General features: G+C 40.3%; 1 protein-coding gene across 1 annotated transcript in view; it reads left to right on the top strand.

Annotated features, from left to right (window-relative positions):
• arhgap42.S (Rho GTPase activating protein 42 S homeolog) overlaps positions 1–22,117 on the top strand; it is a 166,963-nt gene extending 144,846 nt beyond the window's left edge. Inside the window, exons 9-24 of the mRNA XM_018250342.2 lie at positions 469–569; positions 2,089–2,198; positions 3,084–3,162; positions 4,552–4,591; positions 4,872–4,934; positions 6,483–6,557; positions 8,569–8,653; positions 9,593–9,651; positions 10,957–11,062; positions 11,307–11,466; positions 12,613–12,757; positions 13,717–14,097; positions 16,081–16,234; positions 17,904–17,966; positions 19,739–19,818; positions 21,225–22,117. Of these exons, the coding sequence (XP_018105831.1) occupies positions 469–569; positions 2,089–2,198; positions 3,084–3,162; positions 4,552–4,591; positions 4,872–4,934; positions 6,483–6,557; positions 8,569–8,653; positions 9,593–9,651; positions 10,957–11,062; positions 11,307–11,466; positions 12,613–12,757; positions 13,717–14,097; positions 16,081–16,234; positions 17,904–17,966; positions 19,739–19,818; positions 21,225–21,313 (1,790 nt within the window). The 3' untranslated portion in view covers positions 21,314–22,117. The remainder of the gene's footprint in view (positions 1–468; positions 570–2,088; positions 2,199–3,083; positions 3,163–4,551; positions 4,592–4,871; positions 4,935–6,482; positions 6,558–8,568; positions 8,654–9,592; positions 9,652–10,956; positions 11,063–11,306; positions 11,467–12,612; positions 12,758–13,716; positions 14,098–16,080; positions 16,235–17,903; positions 17,967–19,738; positions 19,819–21,224) is intronic.
• Positions 22,118–27,283: the final 5,166 nt, after the last annotated feature.

Here is a 27,283-nt window from a genome sequence, read left to right as displayed (position 1 = left end):
CATTCTTGCTTAAAAGCCATATCATAGCAGCATCTTATTCTCTTGCCCTAATTGCTGATATATTTCAAAGAAACTCTCCTGTCCCCTTTATTGTTTGAGACCTTCACCTAAAAACATATTTATTTTGTGAATTACTATGTGAGGCTGTAATAAACCAAGTCAGGAGACCAGAATGACCACACCCCATGTCAGGAGAAGGCCAACACAGACCTTTGGTTGTCCATTGGAAACGAGCTGTGTCTAGACCTTAGAATTGTAGTGATCATACAGTGAGTTGACCCTTGTCATGAAATATTGTGGCTAAAGATATCAATGCAATTCATTGTTCAATACATGGGTAATGAGGATAATGAGGCATTTCTTGATAGGTAGAAAATGAAAAACTCAAATACTCAAGGGCAGAATTCAACAAAAAGATCAAACATCCTAACAATCCAACAATCTTTCCATTTTCCTGTGTTCAATTAGGGCCCCTTGGGTTCACGTGGATTCGGCACTACTGCACGTATGACAAAGGCAGCAAAACATTTACTATGAGCGTCTCTGAAACCAAATCTGGAGGAAAGGTGGTGAGTACATTTATTTCTTATTCAACTTTCCCCAGAGGATGCACCACATTTACAATGTTATGATTACTACAGTATAAGAGTCAGATGAATACTCAATCCAAACTCTAATGTACATATGTAAATTAGCAATTTCACCTTTGGCATACGAAAAAAACTGTCACCTTTTAGTTGACTGTCACCTTTTAGATTGAAGCCACATTATAATCACACATACAGTAATTAGGGTCTGGAAAACACTTGGAGGAACTATTGGGGAATTTCAGGAACTGGAGACCACTTGGTATGAAAGGCAAAGTTTATTTGACACAAACTCTCTGGATTCAGAGTCAGAACCTTGGGCAAAGAGACTTGTAAAAAGGGAGTTACTACCGTTAAGAGATCATAGACATCACCCCATAGTAGGGATGAGTGAATCTGACCCATTTGCTTTGCCAAAAATTTGCCGCAACTAAATTATTATCCTGATTACAGTCACGTTGTTATTCAAGGGAAGGTTTTTCTGACCTTACTGAGAACAAGTCACATGTTTAGGCTCAGTGTAAGGCTATGATGATTGTCAGCTTAGCCCCTTAACCAGTGGTCCCCAACCAGTAGCTTGAGAACAACATGTCACTCACCAATGCCTTGGATGTTGCTCCCAGTGGCCTCAAAGCAGATGTTTATTTTTGAATTCCAGGCTTAGAGGTAAGTTTTGGTTGCATAAAAACCAGGTGTACTGCCAAACAGAACCTCCTGTAGGCTACCAGTCCATATAGCCAATCACAGCCCTTATTTGACATCCCCATGGTCATGCTTGTGTTGCTCTCCAACTCTTTTTTACATTTAAGGGAGTTATTTACTAAACTCCGAATGCAAAAATCACAAAAAATTCTTGATTTCTTTTTTATAAAATCGGACTTTTAAAAAAAATCAAGAATTTTTCGGAATTTGAATCTGAAAATCCATCATCTCAGACCTGTTGAGGTTGCATATAAATCAATGGGAGAAGTCCCAATGATTTTTTGATGTGCGCTGAGTTTTTGGCAATACCCCGAAGTTTTCGGGCAAAATTCTGAGTTTTCAGGTGAAAAATCCAAAAAAAATCGTGAAAATCGGATGAAAAATCCAAAATAATCATGATTTTTTTGAAATTTTTACCGCAAACAAAAGTTTTGGGAAAGTGTATTTATAAATAAGCCCAAAAAACCTGTGCAGATTTGGTTGGATTTTTTTTCAGAAAATATTGAGATAAATTCGGACTTTGATAAAAAAATGTGGCTCACAAGTAAAAAAGGTTGGGGACCCCTGCCCTAAACCAAGCAGGAGCAAGTCATGTCCACAAATTGCCCTCCAACTTGCCATGCCATTTGTATTTTGTTTAGTCTAAATGATGGCTGGCAAGGAATTGTTTAATTTTTACAGAGGAACCATCTCATTACTCGTGGTGTTGTTTCCTTTCTGAGCATGAATTTGTGAATTTGCAAGGGGTAAGTGTCATTACTACATCTAAATGTGTTTGTCACTCTCTTTTGTTGAACAGAACGGACTGATTTCTAACTCTGCAGAAATGTTTAAACTGAAAACCTGCATTCGTAGGAAAACGGATTCCATAGACAAGCGGTTCTGTTTTGACATTGAAGTCATTGAGAGGTTTGTCCAAGAACAGATTGTACTTCTGCCCTTAAAGGAGAACTAAAGCTTAACTAAAGAAGTAGCTAGAAATGTTGTACATTGTGTTTTGGGCTTCTGTACCAGCCCAAGGCACCCACAGCCCTTTAGCAGTAAAGATCTGTGTCTCCAAAGATGCCCCAGTAGCTCCCCATCTTCTTTTCTGCTGATTCACTGCACATGCTCTGTGCTGCTGTCACTTACTGAGCTTAGGGACCCACTCACAATATACAGTACACATAGAATAGAAATGTCACAATATAAGGCTGATTAGTAATTAATACAGATAATTACTACATGGCAGCACAGAAACCAGTGCAATTAGCATCAGAATTTAATAATCAGCCCTGTAGCATCAGCTTATATTACAGGGGAAGTTCATTTTCTGCTGGATAATTAGTGACGACCCCTAAGTTTAGCTTCTCAACAGCCAATTAGAGCCCACTGAGCATGTGAGTGTCACAGACACTTTCCAAGATGGTGACCCCCTGTGACAAGTTTGAAGTCCTGGATCATTGCTGCTATTGACAAGCTGAAACTTTAGCCTCGTGCAATAAGTTGTTTTGCACATTTTCAATTGGTACAGAGTTGATAGAGTCCAAATAGTTCTAGGTCACAAACTTTACATTAAATCACATGCACATCTTGATTTTAGTCAGATATACGATGATATAAAAGTATTATATTATAAACACAATCAGTTGGCCTCCCCAACGTTGATCAAAAAAGACCAGTGAATTAAAACTGCACTTTTAAGTGACAACTGATGGTCTTTTCATTTTCAGTCATTTGGACTCAGACCCTCCCTAGAAAACGACACCCTAATGAGTCAGCTCTTCTTAACACTGTGCTGTTCCTACTTTGCAGGCAAGGGATCATTACTCTTCAAGCTTTGTCTGAGGTCAATCGCAAGCAATGGCTGGAAGCAATGGACGGAAAAGAACCAGTAGGTGTTTGTTACCTATGACAAGTCCTATTGTCTACAACTTGCCCTGTAAATGGGACATTAGCCTTATTGTGAAAGGTTGAATAGCCCAATTCCCTCTTTAGAACGTCTAGGCTTCCATGTATTAAAGGGGACCTGTCACCCTAAGAAATAATTTCAAATTCTTTTCTATCATGTTAGTTGTGCAAAATAAACTTTACTTACACTGTATTTATTATTTCAATTTTGTTTCCTTCTGTTTTGGAATTATACAATCACAGCAAGCAGGCAGCAGCCATTTTGTGGACACGGTTATTAAGGGAAATTGTGGATCACCCCAAAATCTTGTGTATGAACCAGAATGAGGGACCTAATGTCCATGTGCAGTGCCCTACACAATTATAGAGCCTGAGAAAGGAAGGGGGAATGTGAGGAGAGCTGTGACATGTAGGAAGTGCTGAATGGAAAGTGAAAGTAATTGACTGCCCCTCCTCTATGCCACGGGCATAGAGGCGGGGCAGGTAATATTTGATTGACAGTTTAGATATTTAAACACCTTTATAACAGGTATGGATGTTTTAATGAAAACATTTTTTGGGGTTCCATATTTAATTTGGAAAGGACGTTCATTATGCAGTTTTTTATGTCTAGGTGACAGGTCCACTTTAAGTACAGATATAAACCTGGAGCCCACACTCTTGGTCTGCATGACTATATTGCTGTTTCCTAGGCAACACAATGGGGGAGCTAGCGCCTTGCTGCATTATCCCCTGTATTTGGGGGCTTGTGCATCAGATCAGCCCTAATGTTACTGATATACCTACTATATTACCTTTACTGTTACCCTTACTTTGGTAAAAGTCTTCAGGCCTCTTGGTATTAGGACAACATTTGTTTGGGTCTCTGTTCAGCCTTTGGCCTTGTGTTTTTATATAGTCATGGAACTCCTCTGTGACTTATAATATCCTTATATTTTACAATAAGGGGTACTTTATTTACTATTTTATAGGGACGCCCTGAATCCAGAATTAAGTTCGGGACTCTGCCAGGATTTGGCCTTTTTCAGCAGGATTTGGTTTTGGCCATATCCTTCTGCCCGGCCAATCCGAAATCTAATTTGCAGATGCAAATAAGGGGCCGGGAGGGAAATCGTGTGAATTTTTGTCACAAAACAAGAAAGTAAATTTTTCCCCTTCCCACCCTTAATTTGCATATGGATTCGGTTCGGTTTTCGGCCAAATCTTTCGCAAAGGAATTGGGGGTTTGCCCAAATCTAAAATAGTGGATTCGGTGTATCCCTACTATATTATACACAGTGGTAGAACTTTATAGCTTTATTCATTTTACTTGGATTTTTCTTTTGATTTTTTCTAAGCTAATTTCTGGCTTTGTTTTGCTTTCCACACTCAGATTTATACACTTCCGGCAATAATCGGCAAGAAAGAAGAAAGTAAGTATTCTCCATTCTCTCTGTGTTGTATATGTAAAGATTGTGTCTCTGACTGAAGGCAATTCATTGGGTTCAACCACCATAACCACTGAATTTCTCTTCTGCAATTAATTCTGGATAGAAGAAACCACCGCATTTTGATGGCAGGAGCATATTCATGTTTTGTTTCCAGAGGAGCACGACTGAACCCTCTGCTCGTTCTGGATATTAATAAATGGTTGTGCCAGAATGAGGAGCAGTGCCAAATATTAAACCAATTTAATTGTATTTGTTATTCCAGTGTTTCTGAATGAAGCTGGATTCAACTTTGTGAGGAAATGTATCCACTCCGTGGAGACTCGAGGTAAAACATCACATGTGCCTGGGGGAAAAACAGACCATTATATCCATAAAGATGCCACATAGGGGTTTTATTATTATCGTTATCAAATCATTCCTTATCTGGCATGTTAGTCATTTCCCAGCAAAGCTCACTTGTCATCACAGGGAACCATGTCAAACTTGTCACAGGGGGTCACCATCTTGGAAAGTGTCTGTGACACTGACATGCTCAGTGGGCTCTGAGCAGCTGTTGAGAAGCTAAGCTTAGGGCTCGTCACTAATTATCCAGCAGAAAATGAGCTTCCCCTGTAATATAAGCTGATGCTACAGGGCTGATTATTAAATTCTGATGCTAATTGCAGTGGTTTCTGTGCTGCCATGTAGTAATTATCTGTATTAATTACTAATCAGCCTTATATTGTGACATTTCTATTCTATGTGTTCTGTATATTGTGAGTGGGTCCCTAAGCTCAGTAAGTGACAACAGCACAGAGCATGTGCAGTGAATCAGCAGAAAAGAAGATGGGGAGCTACTGGGGCATCTTTGGAGACACAGATCTTTACTGCTAAAGGGCTGTGGTTGCCTTGGGCTGGTACAGAAGCCCAAGCATAATGTACATTTCTTCTCTATGTCTTTAGTTAAGCTTTAGTTCTCCTTTAATCCAGTTCAATGCTAAAATACTCATATTACAAGCATGAAAAGGCATAGATGTAATACAAAAACGAGGGAATGATTCAATGAAGGTAGAAAAACATTCAGAGAGCTCTCAGAGATCCTGTTGTTTTAATATAACCATTGTGGTTCTTAAATATGTGGAGATAAGTGGGGCTGTCTTTGGAGCAGAGAACCTAGCCTGGTTAGGGTGACATGAACTAAAAGGAGCCAAAAAATTCCTTCACGTACAAGACACGTAACATATGGCCTTCTGCAACCAGAAGGTATTTACTTGCCTCATGCCATATACAGAGCACTGCTTTCATACCGAAAATGATAGTTTAACTCTCACACATGGTCGGACTGGGCCGGAGGGACACCGGGAAAAAACCTGGTGGGCCCTGGCCCTCGTGGATCCCTGCCAGCCCAGTCACACTCCCCGATCGGCTGGCCCCCCACCAACAAAATATGCAGCCCACGCCCAGGCATTCTTGCATGCGCAGGCCCCGGAAGTTTGGAGCCAAATGGGCCCCCAATGGTCTAATCCGACCCTGCTCTCACATAAGGCATTATGCAAATCACTCTTTTATGTCAACTTTGGCCAACTGAGTTTTAGAAGTCATGGTGTGTAGGTAATTCCCTTAACTATCCGTCTATCATTGTGCCTGAAATTGTGGATAAAAACAAATGCATCTGCAATACATAGCACAGGTAAAAGCTTTTACAGTCTGCCTTCATTCTACATCTGATATACTATATATTCACACATGTCCAGTATATATTTATGTTGGTGTGGTCTGGGGTAAATGTAGTCATTGATTCATTCTATTTCCCATTTACACCTTGTTGTGTCACTGTCACCCGGCTGCAATATTTCAACATAAAATGTTTCATTTTGACACTGTTTCCATACAGGTATCACTATTTTGGGACTTTACAGAATTGGAGGTGTTAACTCGAAAGTGCAGAAGTTCATGAACTCAGTGTTCTGTAAGTGCGTTTGTCTCCTTCGAGGGCATGTTCACTTCCAAATTGACCTGTACCGGTATTTACATGTTAGTGCAGGGATCCCCAACCTTTTGAACCCGTGAGCAACATTCAGAAGTAAAAGGAGGTGGGGAGCAACACTAGCATGAAAATAGTTCATGGGGAGCCAAATAAGGACTGTGATTGGCTATTTGGTAGACCCTATGAGGACTTGCAGCCTATAGGAGACTCTTTGGCAGTACAACTGGTTTTATCCAAACCAGGAATTCAAAATATAAGCACCTGCTTTGAGGCCACTGGGAGCAACATCCAAGGGGTTGGAGAGCAACATGTTTACTCATGAGCTACTGGTTGGGGATCACTGTGTAAGAGAGTAACAGAAAAACCTAGGGAGTCACCCCTTCTATGGCGGGTTCCATTTCAGCCCTATGAAACTGGTCATGTCCGGTTCACCTTTAAATTAACTTTTAGTATGTTATAGAATGGCTGATTATAAGCAGTATTTTAATTGGTCTACATTATTTACTTATTATAGTTTTGTAATTATTTGCCTTCTTCTTCTGACTCTTTTCAGCCTTCATATGGGGGTCACTGACCCCATATAAAAACGAATGATCTGTAAGGCTACAAATGTATTGTTATTGTTACTTTTTATTTCTCATCTTTCTATTCATATTCCAGTCTCTTATTTAAACCAATGCACGGTTGCTACGGCAATTTGGATGCTAGCAACCTGATTTCTGAAACTGTAAACTGGGGAGCTGCTGAATAAAAAAGTCTTTCCTTGTCCTTTAATAATTTCATACAATTTGTGTGAATTGATAAGCAATATAATATAAAACAATAGAGCACTCAGGATTAAAGATGGCCATATATGCACAGGTATGGGACCTGTTATCCAGAATGCTCGGGACCTGGAGCTTTCCGGATAATGTATCTTTCATTTTTGGGATCTTCATTCCTTAAGTCTACTAGAAAATCATGAAAACATTAAATAAACCCAATAGGCTGTTTTTGCTTCCAATAAGGATTAATTATATCTTAGTTGGGATCAAGTACAAGCTACTGTTTTATTATTACAGAGAATTATTAAATCATTTTTAAAAATTTGGATTATTTAGATAAAATGGGGTCTATAGGAGACAGCCTTTCCGTACTTTGGAGCTTTCTGGATAACGGGTTTCCAGATAATGGCTCTCGTACCTGTACCATTAAAATCCATTTGGTACATATATGCCAGGTGGACAATCCCAACCAAAAGGTATCTCCCGTGGATATAGATCAGTTTGAATCTGGATGCAAAAGTTGTTGGTTTCTTCCAAATCCCAAACCAACTCCTGGATTCGGTGCAGCCCTGGTTTGAAAGGAGCAGAGTGACAACCTGACCCATGTGTCAAGTACCAATCATAACCAACATTCCCACATTATACTTCTCCTTTAAAGAAGAAAATAGAATGTTGTTCTACATTATTGATTTACTCAGCAATGCTGTTTCATTCATTCGCGCAGTAATTTCACAGCTGTCACCCTCTGAATTCTGTTTATCAGATTCTACACAAGTCTATTCGTAGCTGCAGATTAAAAGTATATAACGAGGCAAATGATTTCAATACAAAGGTATAATTAAGAAATGTTTGGCCTCTAATTGCTTTTGACCCAAACAAACTTCCTTTGTTCATTTACCTGTTGTACTCTAACCTCCCTCGCTCCTATTCTACTATGGCAGCCATTGGTTACATACATGCTGTACCTGCTAAAAACATAGTTATAAATTTTGGGGTGCAATACGGGAGGGCTAATTGCTAAGATTATGGGCTTGTGGGCAAAGTTTGGGAACATGTTGCACCAGATAACAATGACCCTGCTGGGTGTGTTTGAGAGATACAGAACTTGTAAGTTCCTCTGGGGCGGGGACTGGTATGAATCATAACAAGGTCCTCCCTGTAGGAACAAAAGAATTTCAGGTTTTTAATACTTGAATGGGATATAATTTGCTTCTATTTTGCATTTTAAGCGCCAAGAGCCCCTCTAGATATGGATATTGACTTGGACCTGTGGGATAATAAAACCATAACGAGTGCACTAAAGAACTACCTCAGGTGAGCAGGGTGTGTTACTGGTACAATTTGTGTGGCTCACGAGTATGGCCAAAGCAGAGATGCGATTTATCCACGTGGAACAGAAATGGGCAGGTGGGATCTGTCAAGATTTTTTAAATCCATACTTTAAGGCAGTGGCGGATTAACTCTACATGAGGCCCCTAGGCTACACTTTCCACAGGGGCCTGGCCGACCCCCGCATACCCCACATACCCACGACCACCATATTGAATAGGCACAGAATGACCAACTCTCTCTCTCTCTCTACGCCTGGGTCTCTCTCTTCTCTCTAACCCTGGGTCTCTCTCTCTTCTCTACGCTTGTCTCTCTCTCTCTCTCTCTCTCTCTCTCTCTCTCTACGCCTAAGCCTCTCTATTCTCTATGCCTGGGTCTCTCTCTCTATTGCTGGGTCTGTCTCTCCCCTGCTTTAGCTGTCTCTCTCTCTTTTGTGTGTGTGTCCCTGTCCTATGGTGTCAGTGAAGCCCCTCTCTCTCTTTCTCTGTATCCCCCTACCTACACCAGGCTCAGGGCTCAGTTATAGCAGGGGGGGGGGGTTGTAGGCCGGGCACCCACACATCCTGAGCTCCTTTGTCCGGCTGCCACGGGAAAGCCTGGGCGATGCTAGAGACCCAGCAGTAGCCTAGAACATCTCATTAATCCACCACTGGCCTTACCCATGATGAAAAGATTCAGTATTGAAGTTGCACATCTGGTGCTCCAAGGGAACAACAATTTGCCGTCATTGCAGGAGTGTAATGTTCTTGCCTTGTCTCATAGCAGAAGATCAAGTCTGATATAGGATGCAACCCCCTCGTTATGGCAAGTGGGTGGTGCTCTCCATAGTTGCTGTTCCTTTCCTGTTTTCCTTTGTGCAATCAGTGAGATTCCATTCCTTAAATGGCTAAATCCAATCTATGAACTGTGTTTGTGTTTACCCAGATGTCTTTCTGAACCTCTGATGACCTACAAGTTGCACAAGGACTTTATACTTGCAGTCAGTGAGTAAATATTGATTCCTACATTAAGGCTTTCTTTTATTTACCCAAAACCCACATCTCAGGGCAGCTTTATCTTTTGAGATCTATATTACCAGGCACTGCGTGATTGGCTGGATAGTTTATGATCAGATAGTCCTGATCATACTTTGTGTGGTCTACTACCCCATATCATTGTTTTCATGGTCCACCATCCATATGACCGTTCTTTGACATGTGCATTCTCCTGAGAACCTTGCAGTATGTTGTATGTGGACAGATCCAATGATTGCCAACTGGATGAACTTGCAGCTGCACTACGAAATGATTTGAAGGATATTTTGTTATGAACAGAGGTTCAAGTGTTGGAGAGCTAGCTGCATCCATCAGAACCTATACTAATATCAAAGTGTTGATGTGCCCCATATATATATATATATAACTCCTGTCCACATGCTGCCCACCCATTATGCAACATAGCTAAGTGCTGTCATCTCTAATCCCCTCACCTGCCCTAACATGCTCCTTCTCAACCTGAGCCCAACCCTGTCCAAGGTTGAGAAGAAACTACTACCTAAAGGTGGCCATACATGTTACAATTACAATCATTCCCACTCCCATTGGTCGTAAGAGAGATCTTTTGTCTACTAACGTTAAAAGCCAAATCAGGCTTTTGATATGCAGGTATGCAGGTGAAAACAAAAAGAATTGTTTAGCTCTATCTCATGGTTCAGCATTAATTTTACGATGTATCGGTCGTCACGTCTTCCACCACACACGCACAAATTATCATATGAAAGATCTTTCGTACGATAATATTGGTGCATCTATGACCACCTTACACCTTATCCTCACTCTATGGTAATATCAGAGGGGGCAGCAGGATTGGCATAGCACTGTCCAACCAACAGCAGGCAGTGGAACTAGCAGACCATCCGCAGTGCAGCTGATCCAAAGTAACCTGACTCTACATGACTTTGTCACAATGCTATTTATTTAGATGGGCAACATTATCCCAAAAATTAGGGTTTGTATTTAACATGCTTAAATGTAACGTAAAGATGTAGATAGAAGCATTCCTGGAATATTTGCATTTTTTTTGTTCTGCAACTGTCAGGCATGGAATTCTGAAAAAACGGCCTTGAATTTGAAATTATTGGGCCAGAGCTGGTATGTGATGGAAAATATTGCCCTTGCGCCAGTACGAATGAATGTGTGCCTTGATCAGAGTGTACCAGTTGTGTATAAATGTTCTAGGTCTACAGATCCCTTTATCCCAATGGCAGCTGGAGAGAAACAGGTTGAAGGTGTTTTTGTTTTTCTCTTCAGAATCAGATGATCAGAACTACAGGGTACAAGCCGTCCATGCCCTTGTCCACAAATTGCCTGAAAAAAGCCGTGAGATGCTGGACATCTTAATCAAGCACCTTGTCAAGTAAAGAGCAGCTTCTATTACCTATGGCTTGAACAAAGCAGATTGCTCACACACTCCTACCCTACCCTTTATATTTGCCTCCTTTGTGTTCATCACCCTATTCCCTTTTGACATTGCCTCAGCTAAGCTGGTCAGGGTCCCTATTTGGGAGTGTGGGCTAGTGTGGGCTAGTGCAGGTTTCTATTTCTGACTGTGAGTGATATGTATTAGGTAGAGGTAACATGGGGCTTGTGTTCCTCTGCAGTGTATCGATGCACAGCCAACAAAACCTGATGACCATCTCTAATCTTGGAGTCATCTTTGGGCCAACTTTGATGAGAGCACAAGAAGAAACCGTAGCAGCAATGATGAACATCAAATTCCAGAATATAGTGGTGGAAATTCTAATTGAGCACTATGAAAAGGTACCTATTCCATAACCACAGGAACATTTGGTGGTTTCTTGACAAGGATAATAAAGATGTCCATCCCATGCTACAGCTTCTTACCTATTAAAGGACAAAGAAAGGCAAATATACATTAGTCACAGCATAGCTGTACATTTCCACCTCTAAAAAGCTTTAGTTCTGAAAAGGATCATTGAAGGTTGATGGCTTTATCCTTCCTGATGAATGACATCAACTCCTGCTCAGGACAGAGAAGGTCCACCAGATGCTCAACATAAGGCATATGCACAGCTCCATGCAGTTGGCTTGCACTTGGGAGTTGGCCAGTAACTGGTGGGCCCTTCACAGATGATGCATGGGTCATATGGGAAACCCAGTTATTAGCCGAATATCAGAGGAACATTCTTTTTCAAACAAAGTTCAAGTGCAAGTTGAATTTATCAAACTTAACGATGACACTCTACATAAAAAAAGGGCATTTTGAGCTCCTTTAATAGAACGTAATTGCAAGTCAGCAAATATGGTTTGGGAGCATTTAGCACAGGGCCAACGGCACATTGGGATTATTCGCTTTCTGTCAACAGATTTGGAAATGAAAAATGAATTTGCTTTCCTATTGTGCATTGCTTCCAATACGGAACCAGAGCACCAACTATTCATTATCATCGATTCTTAGTCTAAAGTGAAAAATGGGCATTATTTTTCAGTCAACTGAAACAATACTTTGATCTTCCAAAAAAAATAACCTTAATAAGGATAAATTGCATAGAAACGTTTGTAATAATGTAAAATCCCAATAATTGTTAGACAGTTATATACATACAGTCTAAGGAATAAATGTATAAATATCTATTTAGTGTATTGCTTCCATGTACGTCCAGTACAGGAGACACCAGTGGTCCCATATACTTCTATGTTGCGTCATGTTGTTGCAGATCTTGTTCATGTCAAACAATATGGAAAGATTTTCAGATGCTAAAAGATGAGATAAAGGTTAACAATTCAAGCAGAAACATCTCCAGAAAGCAATGGAAATGCTCAGTTTGTTATCTAACTGCCAATATAGCCAGATACACTCCAGTAGGACTTTTTGTAGGGGATTATTTAGAGATTGAATGGATTTGTTCTCCTTTAGATTCGTTTTCTTTACTTTTTCTTTATTAGATATTTCACACTGCACCAGATCCCAATGTCCCACTTCCACAGGCACAGCCACGATCTAGTTCCAGAAGATCTAGAGCGATCTGCCTCTCGACTGGACCAAAAAAACCCAAGGGAAGATATAGACCTTGCTTGGCCGATCATGACAGTAAGTGAGGGGGGTTATCTTATGGTGGCTGCACTTATTATACAGTGGCATTGGTTTCTCAGCTTTTCTTAACCTTTCTTAATGATTATATTGAAGTGTTAAGTTAATGCCATTAGTAACGTTTGTCTTATGACTCCAGTGATTGCCATTAGTAGAAACCTCTCATGACTGGTGTTTGCTGGACAGAAAATGCTCATTTGTGACATTTAGGATTTTATTTTATTTTTTATGTCGGAGCAAGAGAAAGGAAGAGAAACGCTACATCGGGCAGTAGCATAAATACTTATTATTGCTGTAGTGGTGTAAACATTTGAGTCTGTCAGTATTCATAGGGGTTATGCAATGAAAAGGCACTATGTTTGCCCAGGAGCAGTAACCTGTAACAACCAATCAACAGGTAGAATTTACTGGTCTCCTATTTAAAAGAAAACACCTTATTGGTTGCTAGTAGCTGTAACTGCTTCTGGGCAAAACAGGACTCCATTGTGTATTTATATATAGGCCTGTGCCTAGGGCGGCACGGGTTTTGGGGGTTCCTATTTTTTTCATTTTTTTAAACCGTCCCCACCCTCTGTGGGAGCTGAGGGGTAGGGGGGGGAGATGAAGAATGCGGAATTGACCTCAGCGCGCACGATGTAGGGGCGTGTTTAGGTCCGATGCCTAGTGCGGCATCGGACGTAAATACAGCCATGGTGTCAAGATGATCCTTCCATGACATTTTTTGGTTCTGTCCGTCTTTGGTGGTTCAACATTTTTTCATGGCTCCTCTGGCTCATAATAAGGTTAGAGATATAGAAACATATTGGTGTAGGATCCATTCAGCCATAGTATTGGTAATATCTAGGAGAGCATATAAGTGTTTAAAACAAACCTTACCCTATACGTAATAGCCTAAAGTTATAAATGAGTTTAGATACAGTTGCTTCTTGTCTTAAGATGAGAGTTTTTCCTTATGGCAGGTGATTCCTACAGCAGCAGCCCATCCAGCACACCCATGGGAAGCATTGAATCCCTTTCCTCCCATTCTTCAGAGCAAAACAGCACAACAAAATCAGTATCATTGCCACAAAGGGACAAGAAGGGCGGCGGGATTCCATGGGTGACCTCTACACCCTCATCGAATGGCCAGAAAGGTTCTAGCCTTTGGACTACAAGCCCTGAGTCAAGTTCCAAAGAAGATACAAAAACAGATGTTGAGTCAGATTGTCAGAGTGTTTCTTCTGTCACCAGCCCTGGAAATGTCTCTCCTCCCATTGACCTGACCAAGAAAAATCTTTATGGAGTGTCGGGGCTTAAACGTTCCACAGCACCCTCCCTTCGATCCTTATCTTCTATTGAAGGTATGAAATATGCACAAGTAGTGAACTGCTATTCAGATTAGTCTGTTGGTCCAAGCTAATTCTGCAAGGGTAGGCAGCAAGTTCTAGAAGTGGCAGATTGTGTGATTTTCATTCTACTTTTATATGAACAATCAGGGTAATACAGTCATTTGTAGACCAGGAGTCTCCTGCACTTGCTCAGATGGACCTGCACATTGAAGTGCCTCCTGCCCGTGCAAAGTGAGTAGTGACTGCAGTCTGGCACTAATATGCCTCTTGGAGTTGAACATCAGATGAGATTGAGCTGCAATGAACTGCAGTTAATCCACCACAGGTTCATAGAGACCAAGAGACACAAGGATGCTGAGTGACAAGTCCAAACTATATTACTATTTTACCACTGCTTGGTGGCGGATGGTTTATAGGATGTGAGTAGATAAGCTGTTTATGACATTTTATTTAGAATTGGAAGCTGATGTTTTCTTGATTATAATTGCTTTAGAGGAGATACCCTAAACCTATATGACCCCCAGTTAGAGGTAATCCAGGAGAGAACCTGTCAGCACATTTCTGGAGAATAAAGAGAACAAATAACTGTATTTATCACACACTGTACAAAAGGCTGCACCTTGTTTTCTGCTCCTTATTTTATATTTTATATCTGGTTCTTCATATACAAAATAATTATCTGAGTTTGGGCAGCATTTGCATTCTGCTTATACACAAGAGATCAAATACTCTTAATGGAGGAGAGGCAGGGTTCTTGAGGGTTTTCGGCACCAATGCTGGTTTCTCAGCAGCTACTTTATTCCTTACTACCCACAATCAAAGAAGGAGTCTTCTGCTCTTTTATTGTAATAAAATTCCGAGCAAATCATATTAATGACTGAAATAAAATGAAATACGAACGCATCACATTTTGTATCACCAGATGTATCTGGTAATTGCTTGAAGTCATTCTCAGATATTTTCTACATTGCTGGTGTAGCACAATAATAAATTGAGTGGCACCGTCTCTATTATGAGCTTACTTTCAAATATAATTGTGCCACAGATGAGACCTTTCTCTCAAGTGCAAGCCCTCGCAACGGTGTGGAGGCAGGGTGTAGTGCAACTGTGACAATGTGCTTATGCACAAGAACTAGGCACCAGTGGTTATTTATAATTAACCAGCAACTAGTTTTGTTTACAAGATGAAACATAATGGAGTACATAGGACATATAGCATAAAGGATAGCAATATACTCACAGCACCAAAGAACACAGCTTGATCCCTGCAGGCAAGGGAACAGTTACAGCAGTAGTTAAGCAGCAATTGAGAAGGTACCCCAGCTTTCAGCCTGTGCCCTAAGTGGAACCTATGGGAAATTCTACCATCCCTAAGTCTATGCACTTAGTCCCTACTTCTGGGTGATTAGTACCCTTAATCCCTATTACTCTCCTCGTTGGAGCCTTGAGCTACTCAACTATATAACCTGTCTATCACTCCTAGAGTGATCTATGAAAGAGTATAGCTAACCACTTTACTAGGACCGAAGCTCCTAGGTTCCACTACCCATACCCTTCCTGCCTGCTAGGTAATGGCTTAAGAAATGGACCCAGACCACATGGTTTCCTAGACCTTTATACTATAGCACAGTGCCATCTAGTGTACACTATGAGAACTACAGGAGCTTACATAGACAGAGCAAAAACACAAGTCCCCATTAGGACCCATTTAGGCATCTATAATACTGAGGATTTGCCTGCCAATATTATGTGAGGGTGTCTAAATTATCACATCCCTACACTTGCAAGCCCTTCGCTAGCAGCAGTATTTCTGAAGTGCACTTATATATTTATTAGAGCTAGCTTTGGACTGGGGTGCCTGGGGCCCACCCTGGATTTCTCCCGCTGGGACAGTGAGACCCTGATTAGAGCTGAGGTCACATGCCAAAGAGAAGCCAGTCCTTACCCAACCCAACTTGGTAATTGTTTTGAATGACGTGTTTCTCTTTCCTACAGCTATTGGCATAAAAAGTCGAAGTCCATCATCACAGAGTTTGACCTCCCTGGACCTGCAGGATGTTCCGAAGGTTCATCCAGAGCTGCCTCCAAAAATCATGAGAAGACGACTGGACACTGGTTCAAGCAATGGCTACCAAAGGCCAGGATCAGTGTAAGACTGACAGTTATTTCTTTCAGCCTCATGATCAGGTATAATAGATAGACACCCCGCCTGTTTGGTGCAGTGGTGCAGCACCCATTATCATAGTCATATTTATTGTCATCCCTTCTGCATACAAAAAAAGAAATGCATACATAATAAGACAAATCCCACCCCAGACCACATACATATTACACCTACTCCCAAACAAATTTATACTGTGTTAAAAAATCCAAAACATATTTTCAAAACATACACTTGCAAGACAAGAATATATAAATAAAATACAAAAAAAAGAAGAAAACCTATTTTTCCAACTCCCACACATTTTTAACACCAGAGTATATCTTTATTTTTGTGCCAATTGTTTGTACTCACACTTTATCGAAAATCCAGTACCAACCATACTATAAAGGGCAATATTTGTGCCTGATTGTACCTAATAGACAGGTACTATTTTTGTTCCTATAACCTTAATTCACATTATTTCTTTTTTATTTCCATCACTATGTTGTGCAATAAAGTGCATATCTGTTACCTCCTCTCTCAAACAATAATAAATTGTGCATAACCCATAGTATGTGCAATCTAAACAAACCCATCCCTAATGATCCACCTTTACCTTCAACTCCAATGTGCAACTTATATCTAGTCTATGAGGGAGCCTAAAAACATTGAAATTTTATAAAAAGACCATATAGTTAAACACAATTTTAAGGGCAGTGACACACAAGGCTACTGGGGGAGATTAGTCGCCCATTGACAAATCGCCTCTTCTTCGGGCGACTAATCTTCCATAAATGCCTCTCCGTCAGCTACAATGTAAATCGATGGCAGGATGGCATTCGGATCACTTCGGCTTTCCGAAGTCGCCCAAAGTTTCCTTGTGAGGCAACTTTGGGCAACTTCGAAAATGAATTGTTCAGAGTGCCATCTCGCCAGCGATTCATAAAGAATATCCCTAGACTGTTTGCTCTTAACTGAACAGTTGTTAGTTGGTAGCACTGAGGACCCCCATCTGGACACTCCATAGTCACTAGGATCAGGTTCCAAAATGATGATATCCATAGTTGATACAATAGTGAAGGGAATACAGTTAATAAATCTATAACCTTATGGCCCACATCATGTTCTTCTAGGAAGAAGGAGAAAGGCGGCACAAGTGTTTCCTGGTCACCCCATTGCCATCATGACATATCTCTAGACTTTTAGTTCTTCAGATCCCTCTGTGACATTATAACACAATGGGGAGCCTATGGGATGTGATAAGAAGGGCTGCTAGAGAGGTGTAGTGACTGCTGAGGCAAAGCTAGAGGGCAGCATTGCATCATTTCAGTAGGAATTATGATGATGTTGTTGTTGTAGGAGATGTGGAATAGCTGGAACAATAAAATAAATGCTAATGTTCCTGAGACAAAGTCACTTTATCCTGTTGCCGACATGTATTCCACATGGTGCCAGACCCCTGAGCCCTATTTATGAAATGAAAACAATTTTATGACATTGATTCAAAACAGAAAACACATTTGGCTGCTGCTCGACTGGTGACTTTGCGCTTCTCTTTCATGTATACTAACTCATTTTTTTTTAAAAAAAAAAGTGATTTTACTGGTCCTTTATGTACAGTTCTATGAAGTCGTAGTGATCTCTCATCTATATTCTGCTCATTTGTGTTTCACAGAGTGGCAGCAAGGGCTCAACTGTTTGAAAACGCCGGATCCCTAAACCAATCAGCTCCTGGCCGGTAAGTTTAAAGACACAGGGACAGCTAAGGGCATTTGTCATCAGCATCCGAGGGGCCCTATGGGGGGAAGAAAAGTAAATAAACTCAAGCTATTGAGTGGGGGCAGCCTTTCTGCATTGCCATGGGCCCCTCTTCTTTAAGAAATCTCTCAAGTAATCTTCACCTTACAAAAGCAGCATCAGCATCGAGCATTCCTTTAGAGAATGGAGCTATATATATATATATATATATTTATATATTTATAAGTCTTGTGAGTGCTGAATTATTGCTGTGGATGTGCTTGCTGAACTACCACTTGGCACCCAAGCCGTTGGTGCCCTCCATCACTATGGTATGTACCAGGGGTCCCTAACCTTTTATACCTGTGAGCCACATTCAAATGGTAAGAGAGTTGGGGAGCAACACAAGCATGAAACAAATTCCTATGGGCTGTGATTGGCTATTTGAAGGTCCCTATGTGGACTGGCAGCCTACAGGAGGTTCTGTTTAGCAGTTCATCTGGTTTTTATACAACCAAAACTTGTTTCCAAGCCACAAAATTAAAAAATAAGCACCTTTTTTGAGGCCACTGGGATCAACATCCAAGATGTTTGGGGATCACTGGTAAAGTGGCATAAGTAGAGTGTGCCAGGCTCCCCTGCAAAAATATCTTCAAAGGGGCCCAGCGCACTCCGATCCCCATCCTCCCACCCACTTCCTGCCCAGACTCCACCCACTCCCCACCCAGACTCCGCCCACTATCTGCCCCATGCCGACATGCTCTGCTTCACCTGTCGCAGGTAAGAGAGTGACTGGGGAATGGGGGTTCTTGTTAGCCATAGAGGAAGCAGTCCGGTCCCCCCTTTTCCCTGGGCCCCCCTGCGACTATATATATATATATATATATATATATATATATATATATATATGTAGAGGAAAGAAAACACAAGCACCCAGGGTATTTTTGCATCAAAAAAGCAGTATATTGTGTTGCATGTAAAACCACCGTTTCGCTCCCTCTTGGAAAAAGGTCGGTTTTACATGCAACACAATATACTGCTTTTTTGATGCAAAAATACCCCGGGTGCTTGTGTTTCCTTTCTCTAAATATGCACTGCTTCTCCATGCACAGGGGCATATATATATATATATATTTTATTTCTTTATGTATATATAAGTAAATTATTTTTATTCTGCTGAAAGCGCCCCAAATTTACAAAGCCCATGGAAAGTAATATCAAAGAGAATGACTAATCTAGAATATAGAACTAACCGTTCATTTCCATAATTATCCCTGAGGGTTTATTAGTGACTGTTATTAAACTCAAAGTGGGAAGGTTTTTTAATTCCTTAGCAGCAACGGGAAAATAATGTGTACTTGTTAATAAACCACATTTTATATTAAACATAAAGAGGAGCACCTGGAGCAATTTAACTTTTTTTTGGCTTCATGATAGTAAATGCAATCACGGAGTCTAAACAGCAAATGATTATGTAACTGTGCTCTTCTAAGAGTGGCCCTGTTGTTTTGCCCAGACGGGGTATGAAGCTTCCCTGTTCAGTTTTATATCACTCCTGTCACATGAGCAGTACTGCTTCAGCAAATTGAGATGTTGCTGGTTTTTCCTGCACTGAACAGTTGGGGACACTCCAGTTACACGTTTATGATGTAAGTGGTATAAAAACTGGACATATATAAACTTATATTGATCTATAATGTGTCACTGTGCATTTATTTTTATGAACCTTGCGTTCTTGCGAGTCAGCAATCATTCGTTTTGTCTCTGTTTCAGCCAAGCTAAAGCCATGTATTCCTGCAAAGCAGAGCACAGCCATGAGCTTTCCTTCCCCCAGGGGGCGCTGTTTACTAATGGTGAGTCTACCCAAATACCCACAAATACATTTTCTTCTACTTACAAATGGGTAGTTTTGGGAACTTTGACAAATTTAGTCTGTCCTTTTATCCGTTGTCTGTCTGACTTGCGCCCTATTGGCTCTTATTGAACTCCAGCTCTTAAAGGGGAAGCCCACCATAAAATCAAGTTTTAGTATAACATATACATTAGTATTCTAAGACAGTTTGCAATTAGTCTTTTTTTTTTATTGTGGTTCTTAAATTATTAAAAAAAATTTCGTTCTACTAGGGATGCACTCGAATCCAGGATTCGGTTCGGGATTCGGCCAGGATTCAGGCTTTTTCAGCAGGAGTCGGATTTAACCGAATCCTGCTGCCCAGCCAAACCAAATCCGAATCTGCATATGCAATTTAGGGGCGGGGAGGGAAATCACGCGATTTTTTTTGTCACAAAACAAGTAAAAAAATGTTTTCCCCTTCCCACCCCTAATTTGCATATGCAAATTAGCTTTTGGTTCGGTATTTGCCGAATCTTTTTAGAAGGATTCGGGGGTTTGGCCAAATCCAAAAAAAGTGGATTCGGTGCATCCCTACTTTTTGCAGCTCTCAGATAGGGAGCTTCAACTGCTACCCTGTCACTAGGGCTTACTTACCCTAGCAACCATACAGCATTAAAGCTGCCCATACATGGGCTGATATAAACTAGCGACTCCAGACCAAGTTGGTAGCCTGCCGAATCTGACTGAGAATCAGAAATTTATCTGGCAGGTTTAAAATTTGTATTGGGCAAGAACTACATTGGCACATTAATGTAGTCCACTAACCAGAAATCTCCAAATTACGGAAAGGCTGTCTCCCATAGACTCCATGTTATACAAATAATCCAAGTTTTTAAAGATGATTTCCTTTTTCTCTGTAATAATAAAACAGTAGATTGTACTTGATCCCAACTAAGATATAATTGATCCTTATTGGAAGCAAAACCAGCCTATTGGGTTTATTTCATGTTTCCACGATTTTCTAGTAGATCTGAGCAGTTGCATCATTAGATAATACTGGGCCCCACAGCAAATACATTTTCAGGCCCCAAAATGTTTTATGTTTACCAATATTTTTTGAAACTGTATATGAATTAGGGCCACATGGGGCCCCTATACCTCATGGGCCTGTTTCCTCTATAGTTACTGGATCTGAGGTATAAAGGTCCATTATCCAGAAAACCCCAGGTCCCAAGCAGGTCCTCTTAGGTCCCATCAAAAGAGAAAACGGCACTGAGAACTTTATTCAGGCCACAAAGTAGATCAACACATATCCTTACGCGTTTCGTGCCAATAGCCACTTAATCATAGACTTCTCAGGTCCCATTCCTATGAATGAAAATGTGAGCTTATTGGTTCTGATCCATTGTCTCCTGTTCCCTGTAGTTCATCGATCTGTGGAGCCGGGCTGGCTGAAAGCCACCTATGAAGGCAAAACGGGATTAATTCCAGAAAACTATGTCGTCTACCTGTAACAATGCCCGAGGCATCCATATTTTCATGGTATCCATGGTGACTTATGAAAAACGACATTTTTATCTGACACAGATATAGCGATCAACCCAACCGCAGAGCTCCGACGGCGACTTATGGCTTCCATTGGGACACTTTGTGCAAGTGAAAGACTGAGACGTATGGGCAGCAGTTACATGTAGATATGGGCACCGTGGTGTGGCCTGTATAATAGCCCATGACTTGTATAAAGTGGTACAGATTGTAAGTTTTATATAAATATTACTACTAATTGACTCATATTATATATAAATGTATAAAGATACAGACACAGAAGATACTTCTCTGCTCACGATGGAATGTAATCATGCTATTAATAAACAGGCAATGGTATAAAGAACAGGAGAGAATCGGTTGGGTTTGGATGAGCGGCACTTAGGAAGAGTTGCACGGTATTCACAGGTACGATTTATATACTGTAGGCACGACGACTACACCACTTAGAACTCTTGGCTAAGGCAGTTCTGTTTTACCTGTCTATTTAAATGAAATTACAGAATAACCATAGAACCCTGAACAGGCCCCTCCCCAACTTCATCTAGCAAGACCCTAAGGGGGTTATTTACTAAACTCCGACTGTAAAAATCACGAAAAAATTTTGTTTTTTTTTTAATAAAATCGGACTTTTAAAAAATCACAAATTGTTCGGACTTTATTAAACGCTGAGGATGTGAAAGTCCGAATCTGAAGATCCGGCATCTCAGACCTGTCGGGGTTGCATATAAGTCAATGGGAGAAGTCTCAATGATGTGCGCTGAGTTTCGTGCAATACCCCGAAGTTTCCGTTTGAAAATTCCGAAAAAATCGGAAAAATTCGTGAAAATCGGACGAAAAAATTGGATTTTACCCGGAAAGCAAATTTTCAGGAAAATGTAATAATAAATAAGCGTAAAAAACCTGAGCGGATTTGATCGGATTGTGTAGCAGAAAAAATTTAGATAAATTCGGACTTTGATAAATAACCCCCTAAGGGTCAGGGCACACAGACAGATTCACTACTGGCGTGTGGCTAGGCCAGTGCTAATACCTGTATCCCCTCACTTGAATTTGTATGCCTAAATACTGGTGCTTAAATACTGGCTCGCATGGACTACCCAAGGCTAAAATTTGCCCCAGTGCATTAGCCCATTGCAGGGCTGTCCCAACTGGAATCCATCAGGCTGGATGTGGCCCACCAAGAGATCTTTATGTCCAATCAGCAGCTTAGTTTGATTTTGATAGTATAATTGCAAATATTAGTTACCGCTCTTGGGTAAATTTGCACCTATGTCAATAAATGTGCCCTGGTGACTGTGTACATAGATATAAATATGACTTCACTCTAGACTCAAGACTAGATGGGAAAATACATGTCAATAAAACTCTTTCTCGATACATTGAATAAAATGTGCCATGGCGCTAATTAATATACTCCATCTACAGTAACACATAGCAACCAGCAGACCTAGAAATGCCTCCTTCTGATTGGTTGATGCTTATTGCAGCTTCTAGCTGCAAGAATTTGTTAGAAAACCTTCACTTTGTAGTTTAAATTATTTCATTTGAGATTGATAATAAGAGGGGCGGCGGAAACAAAACCTGCTCTCAAAATGAGTCGGCCTCCTGCTCCCTGGGAGGTATAACAGCACATAGAGTTTGTTTGAAAAAAAAACTTGGCGGAGCTAATAAATACCTCTTCATTTGTTGCATCTTTTAGGTTTCAGGATATTAGCAGTTTTACGCTTCTAATATGATGAATTTAAAACAAGAGCTCCCCCTGCTGCTTTTCTGGCCCAGATTGGAGCGATGGAACCGAGCAGAGAAGCATCAGGACGTTTCCGAAATCAGTAACTTTCATTCTAATTGCAGTTTTTCAGTGCCGATATCATGGATTTGTAACAGGAACAACCCCCCTGCTCCCTGTCTTTTAGGTTTCAGGATATTAGCAGTTTTACGCTTCTAATATGATGAATTTAAAACAGGAGCTCCCCCTGCTGCTTTTCTGGCCCAGATTGGAGCGATGGAACCGAGCAGAGAAGCATCAGGACGTTTCCGAAATCAGTAATCAGTGCCGAATCGGCACTGGAAAACTGCAATTAGAATGAAAGTAAAAAAATAAATAAATAAACTGATTGGTGTAAATTGCAGAAGTTCTTGGAAAGAAACGATGTGCAATTTTACTTTGTTTGGGTGGGCATATGTCCCCTTTAATGTTGCTACATAGGAACCTACCATGTGTCATTGTCACGATTATCCAGAAACCCATTATCCAAAAAGCTCTGAATTACGGAAAGGCCATTTTATCCAAATAATCCAAATTTTTAAAAATTATTTCCCTTGTATCAATAAAACCGTCGCTTGTACTTGATCCCAACTGAGATATAATTAATCCTTATTGGAAGCAAAACCAGCCTATTGGGTTTATTTAATGTTTACATGATTTTCTAGTAGAATTAAGGTGTCAAGATCCAAATTACGGAAAGACCCGTTATCCATAGAGCCTCAGGTCCCGATGATTCCGGATAATCGGTCCAATACCTGTAATAATAAAACAGTAGCTTGTACTTGATCCCAACTAAGATATAATTAATCCTTATTGGAAGCAAAACCAGCCTATTGGGTTTATTTAATGTTTATATGATTTTCTAGTAGACTTAAGGTATGAAGATCCTTTACCTGGAAAACCCCAGCATTCTGGATAAGAGGTCCCATTCCTGTATACATGACAATGACCATTATAGACTTGTATGGGAATTTTGAAGGCTTGCACTTTTCAATTGAGTTCATTAGCAGCAAGAAGTAATGGATTGTGCAAAGTCTAATTGCCAATTGCAGTCGTGTATCCATCCCTGGGAGTTATCCGTGAGCTTCTAAGACAAAAGAATCATGATTTATTTAATAAAGTCTCTATCTCAAGCCTGACACACACACACACATTATCCAGAAATCTTCAACCTGACTGGAGATACATCATATTTTCAGCACTTGCCATTTATTCTCCTTTATTTATATGGTTCCAACAAAGATTCCATAGATCAGAGATGATCCATCAGTCCCTGCCCCAGTGGTGCTTACAATCTAACGCCCCCATAACTTTCATACACACTAGGGTCAGTGTGTTGTCCAGTAGTGTACAGTCCCGTTTCGCCTAAAAATTCGCGAATTTTCCACGAAATTTGCGAACGGCGAAATTAACTGTCATTTCATTTCAAACTTGGTGTTACTTAACTCCAAGTTTAGTTCTTTGAAAGCGCATCAAATCTTCTGATGCATTAAAGGATAAGTTAACCCAAACATAAAATAAAGCCTAATGCAGGAAAGAGATATTGCTTTCAGTAACAATTACATTTACGAATAACTTTGAAAATCATTAATTGGAAAGTTGTCGTTTTGTTTCATTAGGCAATAGTTGACTTTTCGGTTTCTATCCCCCTTAAAGGACAACTAAACCCTAAAAATGAATGTGGCTCAAAATGGCATATTTTATATAGTGAATTTATTGCACGAGGCTAAAGTTTCAGCTTGTCAATAGCAGCAATGATCCAGGACTTCAAACTTGTCACAGGGGGTCACCATCTTGGAAAGTGTCTGTGACACTCACATGCTCAGTGGGCTCTGATTGGCTGTTGAGAAGCTAAGCTTAGGGCTCGTCACTAATTATCCAGCAGAAAATGAGCTTCCCTGGCTGTAATATAAGCTGATGCTACAGGTTTGCTGATTATTAAATTCTGATGCTAATTGCACTGGTTTCTGTGCTGCCATGTAGTAATTATCTGTATTAATTACTAATCAGCCTTATATTGTGACATTTCTATTCTGTGTGTACTGTATATTGTGAGTGGGTCCCTAAGCTCAGTAAGTGACAGCAGCACAGAGCATGTGCAGTGAATCAGCAGAAAAGAAGATGGGGAGCTACTGGGGCATCTTTGGAGACACAGATCTTTACTGCTAAAGGGCTGTGGTTGCCTTGGGCTGGTACAGAAGCACAAAACATCATGTACAACATTTCTACCTACTTCTTTAGTTAGGCTCTAGTTCTCCTTTAACTACCGGATAAGGTTTTCTTCTTTTTGCTATTTATCTTCCCATGGACATGAGCAAAAACACCTCATCGGTACTAACGCACAGAAAGAACCCATGAGATGGCTGGAAACGCGTGGGTACATCTGACGTATGCTAGTATATATTGTCTGAATATTTATCTGCACTCTGTATATACACCATTGATAGAGTTCATTGCAGCATACGAGGGCTGTGACACTGTATTTGACAAGGATTGAAGGAATATACTTATAATAAAGTGTCCAAAAGAAATACGAAAATGGAGTCGTGTTTTTATTGCTACTGGAATGTTATTTAGTAAAGGTGAAACCTGAATGTCTAGTTGCACGTCAGAGTCATCCCATATACTGAGCAGCCCAAACTCCTGCCCAGATTGGCTAGTTGCATATTCTAGGTGTCCCGTTATCCAGAAAGCTCTGAACTATAGGAAGGCTTTCCCACTCCATTTTATTCAAATAATTCAAATGTTTAAAAATGATTTCCTTTTTCTGTAATAATAAAACAGTACCTTGTACAGGTATGAAACCTGTTATCCAGAATGCTCGGGACCTGGGGGTTTCCCGATAACAGATCTTTCTGTAATTTGGATCTTCATGCCTTAAATCTACTAGAAAAGTACTTAACCATTAATTAAACTCAATACTTTGGTCCTGCTTCCAATAAGGATTCATTATATCATTATATCTTGGTTGGAAATATTTTTTTTTTTTTTAAATGGATTATTTGGATAAAATGGAGTCTATGTGAGATGGCCATTTTGTAACTTGGAGCTTTCTGGATAATAGATCTCATACCTGTACTTGATCCAAAGTAAGATATAATTAATCTTTATTGGAGGTAAAACCAGCCTATTGGGTTCATATAATGTTTAAATATTTTTTTAGTAGACAATGTATGGAGATTCTAATTACAGAAAGATCCCTTATCTGAAAAAATCCAGCTCCCAAGCATTCTTGATAACAGGTCCCATACCTGTACTGTTCTTAACCAGAGGTAGCAGTAATAATCCAGGCCACCAATGTTGTCTACAACAGTTCCCCATCTCAGATCTCTTTAGGCATCTTTTGTGAGTCAGTGGCACTGCACATGCTCAGTGTGCTCTGGACAGCTAGTTAGTAGCTAAGCTTAGGGGTCATTGGAAATCATCAAAATTGTATATTGTGAATTTTATTTTGTATTTATTATCCAATGGCTGTTACTATTCTGTATTATACAATGTATGGGATCCGTTATTCAGAAACCCAATATCCAGAAAGCTCAGAATTACTGGAGGCTGATCACCACATCATCAATCCCGCCCCTGATGTCACCCGATCTGCCCCCCAACGTCACTATCCGGCCCTTATTTCCAATTGAGAGTTAAAGCATTTGTTTTCCAAGTGAATTCTTTAAAAAAATTTAATTTGGCACAAAAACATCTCAGGAGGGTCACAGCCTACAGGTTCTGCAGCAACTTGATGCAATTTCACATGAAGTGGTTTATTTTGTGCACAGAACAGGAAACTGCAAAGGTCGACTAAAATCTCTGAGAATGTGGCTACAAACCATCACGCTACTTTTAGGGGTTTTTTTATTTAAGTCCAAATGATAAAATCTCGAAAAATTCAAGGTTATATTAATATAAAATATGAATTTTTAGTGGAAAAAACTTACATTTTTGGAGATTTATTATACCTTAAGGCTGCAAAAAGTCGGAATCCGAAAATCCGGCATCTTAAGTCAATGGAAGAGGTCCCTATCCTATTTGGAAGTTTTTGTGGTCTGCATTGGAATCAGCCAGAAAATCTGAAAAATTCAGGCTTATTGGGAAAATGGACGAAAAAAATTGAGCGATTCTGGGAAAAAAATCAGAAGAAAATGAAATCAGCTGTTTCTGAGATGCGGTCTCCTTT

Source organism: Xenopus laevis, chromosome 2S (assembly GCF_017654675.1).
Source record: "Xenopus laevis strain J_2021 chromosome 2S, Xenopus_laevis_v10.1, whole genome shotgun sequence".
Taxonomy (NCBI): Eukaryota; Metazoa; Chordata; class Amphibia; order Anura; family Pipidae; genus Xenopus; species Xenopus laevis.
The sequence above is the reverse complement of the archived record's forward strand: the minus strand, read 5'-3'. Positions and strand labels throughout refer to the sequence as shown.